The 10,754-nt window shown below is 34.9% G+C and overlaps 1 protein-coding gene across 1 annotated transcript; it reads left to right on the top strand.

The window, feature by feature from the left end:
- Positions 1-3,091: 3,091 nt before the first annotated feature.
- On the top strand, positions 3,092-8,660 carry LOC306856434 (prenylcysteine oxidase 1-like). Its single transcript, XM_079395728.1, has 6 exons — positions 3,092-3,427; positions 3,508-3,714; positions 3,904-4,078; positions 4,478-4,689; positions 5,839-5,979; positions 7,431-8,660. Exons 1-6 carry the CDS (start codon positions 3,334-3,336, stop codon positions 8,090-8,092), a joined length of 1,491 nt encoding a protein of 496 aa, XP_079251854.1. The 5' UTR covers positions 3,092-3,333; the 3' UTR covers positions 8,093-8,660.
- The last annotated feature ends 2,094 nt before the right edge of the window (positions 8,661-10,754 follow it).

The following is a 10,754-nucleotide window of genomic DNA, read 5'->3' as shown; positions in this document are numbered from 1 at the left end:
TTTAACTTTTCTGATTAATTAATGCGTCCTTGCAAAATAACATCAGTATTATACACATACAGTCAGTTGACTTCTTTCAAAAAATATCTTACTGACCCTAAACTTTTGAATGGTAGTATATATAAAACTATCCAAATTTTTAGGCACTATTGAAAATACTCCTCACAGATTGCTTCCTGTATGCTACAAGTTTGTCAAATTCCTCAAATATTTCTATTTTCTTTTTTTATCTTAAGTGCATGAAATGCAACGATAATACCTTTGCCATGAAATTGCTCGAGACACTATTGTTTTTTTTCACATCTTCAACTCCATTAACGTCTTCAACCCACATGCGCATCTGTCATTTGTCTGCTTTTTATCACTCACCTCTTTTAACCAACCTTCAGTTTTCCCCTCTTTTCTCGACAGGTCCACATCATCTGTTGTTGGTGAGTCATTTTGGTACCAGTACCAGATTGAGGATGCTGAATCATGTCTCTCATGCACCTGCAGCGAATGATAAGACACATGCAGAAAGCTCTTCTGCCGCCTACTCGCTCAGTGCATCCCTATATAAACCGATCGATTAGCGCTCTCATTTGCATGGGCGTTTGTTCCACACTACACACATAGTCATGGGAAAGTCCCACTGCTATCCATTTTGCTCAAAGTGCAAAGATAGCCATAATTGCACAACACGCAGCCCATGATAATAGACCCACATCACACCACCAACAGGACATGGTGTTGCAATCGAGTTTAATGGATAAAGGTTGATCGAATAACATTGTTTTTCCATCAATAGCCTGTTATTGCACTACGTGTAAGCGACGTTGGTGTTGAGAAAACCCCAACCGCCAGAGCAGGAGGAAATGTTGGTTAAGTATTTAATGCACCATTTCCGCTCTGTAAAGTCCGTGGGTTGAGACGGGGAAATCCTAACCCTGTTCGGTTTGCCAATCAAGAGTGCGAGATCTCATCTTCGCTAACCGTCATATGGCTGTTATTAGACTAACTTTTTTCACTTTCCTTATACATACGAGAGCCTTTTTTGGCCCAGTTTCCAAGGGTACCAAAACAATGCCAAATATCAGAACTCCTGATTCGGAGATCATTCTGTTTTTTTTGTGCTTCAATGCATTTCCTTGCCTGTATACGAGAATGCCCTGTGCATTGTGTTTTCTTCAGTTTATTTTTCAACAGTAACCAATGAATTCTCCATTGAAAGTAGGCCGACTATTTAAAGTGTTTCTTTACCGTTACAACAGCACATGACCGTAAACGTCAGAAATAATTGTGCACATCTTGGAATGTCCTGTAATGACTTTTCTTTAGTTGTTTTTATAGTACGTTATGACATCAGCCATCATGATTTTTCGGTGTGCTTGCATATCACGTCAGTGGCCCCATGTTGCGCCACAGAGTTTTCTCTCTCCTCACATGACAGAGGAAGTGAGTCAGATTATCACAGGCTCCAGATGTCCTGAAGTCATAGGCCACTCATGATGAGAAGACGGAGTATAAATAAACGCTGCCCTTTAAAAGTGCAAAATCCAACAGAAACACTAATGTGGGTTAATAACATAGTTTAGGGTGTATAAACTTCCTTGATTGTATTCAAAGGTAAAAAACGGTATGTGAAGAATTCATTTGCAAAAACAGATTTTTAACAATTTTCAAAAATCAATTTTTTAAATTGTGAATTCCAATTAATCTCAATCAAACTGCAGTTGGGTTATTTTGATTTGATTAAAAATAACAAACACAATAAAACACAATAAAAGTTATCTGTTTTGCAAATAAACTCTTCATATATATATATATATATTTATTTGTTTATGTATACACGTTTATTTATACATGCACACACACACACAATATTCCTGAATATATATTATATATACAATATTCCTGGAAAACGGAGAAAAAAAAACTGTATGCCTCATGGCTTCATAATTCAAACAGTTTTTTGTTTTTTCCCTTTGTTCAGGAATATTGTGTGTGTACATATATACATATACATACATACATGAATTGATGAATCCATGATACATGAAATTTAAGAAAAAAGTTTAATGGCTCGAATGAAAACAAAAAAAAAATCTTTATTTATTGTAGCATTTTAAGGCAATCTTTGAAATGCCACAAATAAACATATTTGTTTAAACTGTACCCGCAGTTCAGTCATTATTATTTTTTTATTTTTTATAAAACAGAATGAAAACTCTATTGTAATCTATTGTAACTCTACAGGATATGGCCCAATCAATATTTCCTGGACATGTATCAAGTCTGTTCCTGTTTCTATGAAAATCCCTTTTAATCTTGAGCATGATCTTTGTTTGGGAAATCAGCAGGAAAAACACATAGCCTCTAAGAAACCAGGTGGCTAAAAGGGAATTTCTATTTGACCCAGAATTAACTGACAACTAACACTGCCATTGATGGTCATCTAACTGGAACACTTTCTTTAACCTTTAAAAAAAATGTCAAACACACAAACAAATAAAAAAATGTCATGTAATAATTTATTTCAATAATACATTTCTCTATTAATTTATTTAATTTCATTATTTGACATTTTTATTGTGTTTTTATTTATATTAATTGAACCTAATTTAATTGTTTAATAGAATTAATTGTTTTCATTTTTAGTTTAGTTCTCATTTTACATACAAGTTGCCGGTAATTTATTTATTTATTTATTGGTGGCTATGCTAATTTTTAAAAAGCATTTTTAATTTCACACACAAATGTCCTACTGTCCATTATTTTACAAACACAGAGCCCCTTTTTAGCCATACAGAAACGCTCTCTATCTGTCAATCAAACTGCTTATTTAAAATGTCTTGTGTTTTAAATATAGGTCGTGTGATTGATGGCAAGTCGCCGAAATCGCTTTTAACTTTCAATAAAAATTACCCCTGACCAGTCGTTTTGAAGAAACCCGTTCTATCATCAGACTTCAGTGCATCCCGGAAGAAAGATTGGTCTCCTACTCTGATTGGTCGAGTATAACTTTCTACTGCTCTGATTGGTCCAGTATAAACCTCCACTGCTCTGATTGGTCAGAAGATAATCTCTTTTTGCTCTGATTGGTGAAAAGCGTGCGCATGCAAGATCACGCTCTCTTGTAGTCGTACACTAGCCGAATAGCAAGCTAAAATTAATACAAATAGCTTTCACTCTTCTGTCGAAGCGAACTTGATGTAAATCATCAGATATTTTGCGTTTTGATTTATTTTTATTTTCAGTATCACAATCGCCAAGAGTTGAGGCTCCTGCGTCCGTTTAGCCTGAATACACGGGCATCATTGTTCGTTGAAGGAGATTCGTTTCTGATAAACAAACATGAACCAGTATCTGTTTGTTCTTCTTTCTGTTCTGCATGTATTGGCGGATCCGGATTTTGCTAAATTTGATGGTGCCCCGCCTTCTAAAATAGGTACATGATGTGAATTATTCTGCAATAAAAAGCATTGGAAAGAAAACCTCCTGTAATACAGTCTGATGCTGTGTTTGCAGCTGTTGTTGGAGCTGGGGTCGGAGGAACCGCTACAGCTCACTTCCTTAGGCAACATTTCGGACCGGAAGTGAGAATTGATATATTTGAGAAAGGGTCCGTCGGGGGTCGTCTGGCCACTGTCACTGTGAACCACCAAGACTACGAGTCCGGTGGATCCATCATTCATTCCCTCAACCTGCACATGCAAGACTTTGTCCAGCAACTGGGTTAGCTGTATTCATTCATATTCATAATATCTATCATTTAGTAATTACTGACTGAATTAATGCTAGGTATGAGCAACAGTCTTGGCAGAGACTTCTTATATTGCTCATATTTAGAGTAAGGGGGTTTGTTTTCAAATCTTTCTGTTGTCTTCAATGCTTTTTGCTGTCTCTCATGTTACCCGTCCGCAGGGCTGAAGTACAGAAAGAGTGTGGCTGGGAAAACAGCAGTGTTCAATGGAGAGGAGTTTATTTTGGAGGAGACGGATTGGTACCTGCTGGATTTGTTTCGCTTGTGGTGGCGCTATGGGATCAGCTTCATCCGGCTGCAGATGTGGGTGGAGGAGATCATGGAGAAGTTTATGAGGTGAGGGAAAGGCTGTAGAACCAGTCCATGCATCGGATCCTCTGATGGTTTGTGTGTTATTCAGCATGTTTTGAGAATGTTCCAAATGTTATGCATCGGGGAAAGCAAGAAAATCTGATCTTTTGTACAAAAGAAATGATCAATAGCTACGTTATATGCACCCAAATAATCCTTTTATAATCTGTATTGTAAAACTGTTGATGTGGTTTATGTCGTGCTGCAGCATCGAGTTTCAAAACATTTCATAGGAAAATAACTAGTTCGTGCATTCTCTGTTATTTTACAAACATCAAGACATGAGATGATTTATTTTATCATTGGGGAACCTTGACGTGTCTCACCGTCATCCTCTCTTTTGCTTGCTTGCTTTAACACATTTTGCTGTCCTTTTTCTGCCAGAATCTATAAATACCAGGCCCATGGCTATGCCTTCAGTTCAGTAGAAGAGCTGCTGCACTCTCTCGGGGGTTCAGGATTTATTAACATGACCCGCCGCTCGCTTTCCGAGTCTCTGTTAGAGTTGGGCGTCTCCCAGCGCTTCATTGATGAAGTCATAGCCCCGATCATGAGGGTCAACTACGGCCAGAACATCAGCATCCCTGCGTTTGTTGGTATGCACAGCACATCCATTATAAGTTATTAGAATGATACGCTAAGCTTTGCACTATTATGCACTTTTATATTCCAAAAATAAACCCTAATTCCTTTAGTTTTAGTTTTCTTTTTCTCTTTGATGAATTATTGGTGAAACTGATGAATAATCACTTAATTTACATATTTTTGAACCATGAAGTAGAGTTATATATATATATATTAGTATGTAGTAATCCTCCAACATAAAATGGTTACAAGAATTTCTCATAAAAAAATTGTATGTTGTTTTGTAATTTTTTTTAATATATATTTTTAAACATTTTTAAAAACGTAAGCATCACTCAAAAATCTAACTAAGTTGGGGTCAGTGAGATTTTTTATTGTACAAGAATGAATATTTAATATTTTTACTAATTATTAATACTTATTCTGCATGGCTGCATTACATTTATTAAATGTGACATTTAAAAGACATAGTTATAAAAGATTTAAAATCTGTTCTTTTGAACTTTCTATTCATCAAAGACTCTCGAAGTATATAAATACCATGGTTTCCACAAAAATATTAAGCAGCACAACCATTTTAACATTGATAATAAATGTGCCTTGAGCACCAAATCAGCATTTTATAATGTTTTAAAATATATTCAGATAGAGGAGATTATACAATTTTAATTTAAATTGTAATAAGATATGCTTTTACTATATTTAAAAAAAAAAAAATAGCCTAAATGAGCATAAAAGGCTTCTTTCAAAAAAAAAAAAAAACTACTTACTGACCCCAAAACATTTGAATGTTAGTGTATATTTTTACATAAGTTTAATTTAATAAATAATAGTTTAATTAAGAATTTTGTGACTGTGTGCGCATTTTTTTAATAAGTAAAATTAAAAAACCTGAATGTTTTGTTGATTGGTTTCAATTAAATGTGTTTTGGACACTTTTAAAAAGAACATTTAAAAAGAAAATAAAGACATTTAAAGAGAAAAAATATTTATTCATACTTATCTTATGAGGCTACAAGGAGAGGAGAAAGTTCCAAATTATCCTGAAACAGTATCTATGCATAGTACAACCAATTATCTATACATAGTACAACCATCTTAGTTGTCTTCTCACCACCCGGTTTCATGTCTGTTCTGAGTCGTCTGCTTCTCTTTGACAGGTGCTGTGTCTCTAGCTGGGGCACAGGCCAATCTCTGGGCTGTGGAAGGAGGAAACAAGCTGGTTTGCTCGGGACTGCTTAAACTAGCAAAAGCTAATCTCATCCAAAGTCCAGTTACAAACATTACCCTCCGATCAACAGGTATTCTACAGAACCATCAGTTAAAAAAAACCTAAAACTTTGTGAAAACTTAAGTTAAACTGTGATCATCTGGACCTCTTAATGGCTGTACTGTCCGTGGCTAATAGGCTTTCCTGGTTTACTGCAGTATCTCTAAAAAACCTCTTCTTCCCCCGTGATAGTAGCCACACAACGTCACTTTGTCCCAATGGTCTCTGTCGCTTATGGGTCAGTGACAAATAAGAGTGTCCAGCAGTAAAGAAACGGACAATCTTTTAAAGCAACTTTTCACCCAGAAATCAAAGTTTGCTGAAAAGGCCATCCTAGATGTACATTAATGTGTTTCTTCTTCAGAACAGATTTCGAATTTAGCATCACATCACTTGCTCACCAATGGATCCTCTGCAGTGAATGGGTGCCGTCAGAGTCCAAACATCACAAGTAAACCACTCCAGTCCATCAGTTAACATGCATGTTTGTAAGAAACAAATCCATCATTAAGATGTTTTTAACGTCATTCCGTGGCTTCCAGCTAAAATATGAGTCATCTGTCCATAATATTGCTTTCTCCAGTAAAAAGACAACTTGTCTGAATCAGGAGAGAAATATGCACTGTTTACAAGTAAAAACAGTGTAAAACAAATATGATGGTAGATTTTGATGTGAGAGGACAGCGGATGGACTTTTTCAACTGGATTATGGATTTGAGCCAGAAGTTAAAAGTTAAAATGCCTTAATGATGGATTTATTTCGTACAATCACACAGATTGATTGGAGTGATGTGGATTATTGTGATGTTTTTATCAGCTGTTTGGACTCGGCACCCATTCACCGCAGAGGATCCATGAGCAAGTGATGGAATGCTAAGATTCTTCAAATCTGTTCTGATGAAGAAACAAACTCATCTTCATCTCGGATGGCCTTTTCAGCAAATGTTCTTTTTTGAGGGAACTCTTTCTTTAAGAATCTAGTTCAAAATACATACGCTAAGTTCTTAGAAATGTACTCATGTTGGTTTCACATGGTTTTGAAAACCTTTTATGACATTTTAATGAAAATGTAATAACCACCAAGAATAAACTGATATGTTATTTTCTTTAGACCTGGAATACATGTGAATGTAAACACATTTTCTCATATAATTATATCAATTATTAATTCATAAATATCATGAGTTTGACATTTTACAACTGTATATTTCCTTTTTTTAGTTGTATCACTCTGAAATTTTAACAATGTTACACAACACCAAAATTAATCTTCATTTAGAAAATAAACCATGTTTATTGTAATGGGGATAGTATCACATCATTTTAATGTATTTTTGAATAAATTAATAGTTAAAATCACCAAATCTTGATCACCAACAATGTTGCGAGTATGAACACACCTTAAAACTATTGATATAGTAATATACTTCACATTTATGTCATAAAAAAAAGCAGAATGAACAATTTTAGTTTTTTTCTCAGGAGATTACCACCAATATGAGCTCACCTACGACTCTCAAAAAGAAACGTCATCAGAGCTCTATGACATTGTAGTAGTAGCGACGCCTCTCCAGCAAAACATCAACTCGGGCATCTCATTCCACGGCTTTGAGCCGCAACTTCCAGAAATAGCAGGCTCCTATCATCAAACTGTGGCCTCCATCATCCACGGCTACCTAAACTGCTCTTACTTCAGCTTCCCCGACCCAAAGCTCTTCCCATTTTCCAGCATCCTGACCACAGACACTCCCGGACTTTTCTTCAACAGCGCCGCCAGCGTCTGTCCGGTCAACATATCCTCCGGCTTCCGCCGAAAGCAGCCTCAAGAGGCCGGCGTCTACAAGGTCTTTTCCCCAAAACCCCTGGAGAAGAGCGAACTGAAGACACTTTTTAAGTCCTACTACTCCGTGCAGGTCACAGATTGGTTGGCGTACCCTCACTACGGAAGCACCCAGGGCTTGCCACCGGTGGTGCTGCACGAAAACTTGTACTTCCTGAATGGAATTGAATGGGCTGGGAGTGCGATGGAGATGAGCTCGGTGGCAGCTAAGAATATAGCACTGTTGGCCTACCACCGCTGGAACAGACAACTGGAAATGATTGACCAGAAGGACCTCATGCACAAAGTAAAGACAGAATTATGATGCCCTGTACTGTATGTCATTATAAAGACACTGAAGTATGATAAGAGGGATTATACTTGTCAAACCTGTTAGAGACTAAGTAAGCAACCGCATGTTTTCGAGTCCGCTTGACGCATCTTATGTTGAAGTTTTCCTTTTTTGATGCAAGATGCAAAAAAGGTTGCATGTCTGCTTATCTGCCAGATGTTTGGTGAAGACGAACAGCAGTGTGATCTCAGGCTAAACGCGTGATCTGTATCAGGTGGCGGTAATGCGTGGGACGTTTTCTCCATTACTGACCAGCTTGATGCTTGTCATGAGCTAATGTGATGAAGCGAAAACGTTGTGTGGAAAGACGTGAGAGGAGTTCTCCATTTGTGTAGGATTTTTTTTTTAATGTTTGCTGAAGAAGTCTTGTTTCACGATTCTAATAGATCTTGTGTTTTACATGCTATGTATGTGTAATGTCACTGGGCAAGGAAAAGTATTAGCAGGATTTTTAGCTTCGAAACTAATTATTTATTATGATGGCTTGACTTTCACATTTCAATAAATAATGGCTTAAGGTCATCTCAAAATAAGAATTCTGAATTCTGCCCCAAATCTGGTATTTCTACACAACTGAGTGGTCCTGAAAATTTGTAGACTTCTTCTATATACATATATTATTATTATTTTTTTTTAAGTTGTACAATTTTTTTGTTTTTCAAAGAAGCCTCTCAAGCTCACCAAGGCTACATTTATATAAAATATAAAAAAAGTTATATGTTGAAATATTATTATTCTATTTTCTAGATCATCTCACACACTTGTTTTCTACTGTAGTTTAAAATATGTGACCCTGGACCACAAAACCAGTCATAATGGTCAATTTTTCGATTTGTACATCATCTGAAAGCTGAATAAATAAGCTTTCCATTGATGTATGGTTTGTTAGGATCGGACAATATTTGAAAATCTGGAATCTGAGGGTGCAAAAATATCTAAATATTGAGAAAATCGCCTTTAAAGTTGTCCAAATTAAGTTCTTAGCAATGCATATTACTAATCAAAAATGAAGTTTTCATATATTTACAGTAGGAAATTTGCAACTTATCTTCATGGAACATGATCTTAATATCCTAATGATTTTTGGCATAAAAGAAAATCAATAATTTTGACCCACACAATGTATTTTTGACTATTGCTACAAATATACCCCAGCGACTTAAGACTGGTCCAGGCCAGGGTCACATATCATTTATTACTGTAATGGCAAAGCTGAGTTTTCATTACTCCAGTCTTCAGTGTCACATGATCCTTTAGAAATATTTCTAATATGCTGATATGCTGCTCAAGAAACATTTGAAATTATTACCAGTGTTGAAAACGGTTGCGCTGCTCAGTATTCTTGTTGAAACAGTGATATAGTTGTTTTTTTCCAGATTCTTTGATGGATAAAAGTTCATAGGAACAACATTTAAGAAAAAAACTGGAAATGTGTAACAATGTAAAATTTTTACTGTCACTTTTTTTGGATAAATTGAATGCATCACTGCTGAATAAAAGCACAAATTTAGCAAACAAGCAAAGAAAGAAAAAACAAACCTTTTAAATGTTAGTTATTATATTTTTTAACTAAAATGTATATTCTTTTCCATGAAAATGGACCAGACATACTGTTGATACATCTAAAGTATTGTCTATGCTCTAAAGCTTAAGGCATTGCAGTGCAAGTTTTCCTGTTTGTAAAATTGTTCAATATATTAGGCAATGTGAATCATTATAAAATACTTCATTCAAATGATTTTATACATATATAATCATATATATTCAGATTTAACATTTAGGGGAGTTACACATTTGGTTTAATTGTTCGTAATGTTCTTTAGTTTGTGTGTCTTGTTGATTACATATTTCATACTGTATCTGCTTCAGATCAGTAGTAATTCTAAACAAAAATCTAATATGAAACAAACAAACATGAAATGCTACGGAAGCGTATTGCATTCACTTGAGGAAAAAAAAAACTACTCTGTTTTTCTGAATTAACGACTTAATTATCTCAGAATTACGAGATAATTTTTCATGAAAAAAAGAGTTTTTGCTCTGTTTTTCTGAATTAACGACTTAATTATCTCAGAATTACGAGATAATTTTTCATGAAAAAAAGTTTTTGCTCTGTTTTTCTGAATTAACGACTTAATTATCTCAGAATTACGAGATAATTTTTCATGGAAAAAAAAGTTTTTGCTCTGTTTTTCTGAATTAACGAGTTAATTTTTCATGGAAAAAAAAATTTTGCTCTGTTTTTCTGAATTAACGACTTAATTATCTCAGAATTACGAGATACTTTTTCATAAAAAAAAATTTTGCTCTGTTTTTCTGAATTAACGACTTAATTATCTCAGAATTACGAGATACTTTTTCATGAAAAAAAAGTTTTTGCTCTGTTTTTCTGAATTAACGACTTAATTATCTCAGAATTACGAGATAATTTTTCATGAAAAAAAGTTTTTGCTCTGTTTTTCTGAATTAACGACTTAATTATCTCAGAATTACGAGATCATTTTTCATGAAAAAAAAGTTTTTGCTCTGTTTTTCTGAATTAACGACTTAATTTTTCATGGAAAAAAAAGTTTTTGCTCTGTTTTTCTGAATTAACGACTTAATTATCTCAGAATTACGAGAGAATTTTTCATGA

The sequence above is a fragment of the Barbus barbus genome (assembly GCF_936440315.1).
Source record: "Barbus barbus genome assembly, chromosome: 36".
Lineage (NCBI taxonomy): Eukaryota > Metazoa > Chordata > Actinopteri > Cypriniformes > Cyprinidae > Barbus > Barbus barbus.
Note: the sequence above shows the minus strand (reverse complement) of the source record. Positions and strands in the feature narration are given on the sequence as shown.

Bases quoted from the DNA above. Each gene is read 5' to 3' on its own strand.
- LOC306856434 (XM_079395728.1), top strand. From the start codon at position 3,334: ATGAACCAGTATCTGTTTGTTCTTCTTTCTGTTCTGCATGTATTGGCG. The intron at 4,079-4,477 runs GTGAGGGAAAGG...TTTTTCTGCCAG, and splicing joins ATCATGGAGAAGTTTATGAG to AATCTATAAATACCAGGCCC. The intron at 5,980-7,430 runs GTATTCTACAGA...TTTTTTTCTCAG, and splicing joins CATTACCCTCCGATCAACAG to GAGATTACCACCAATATGAG.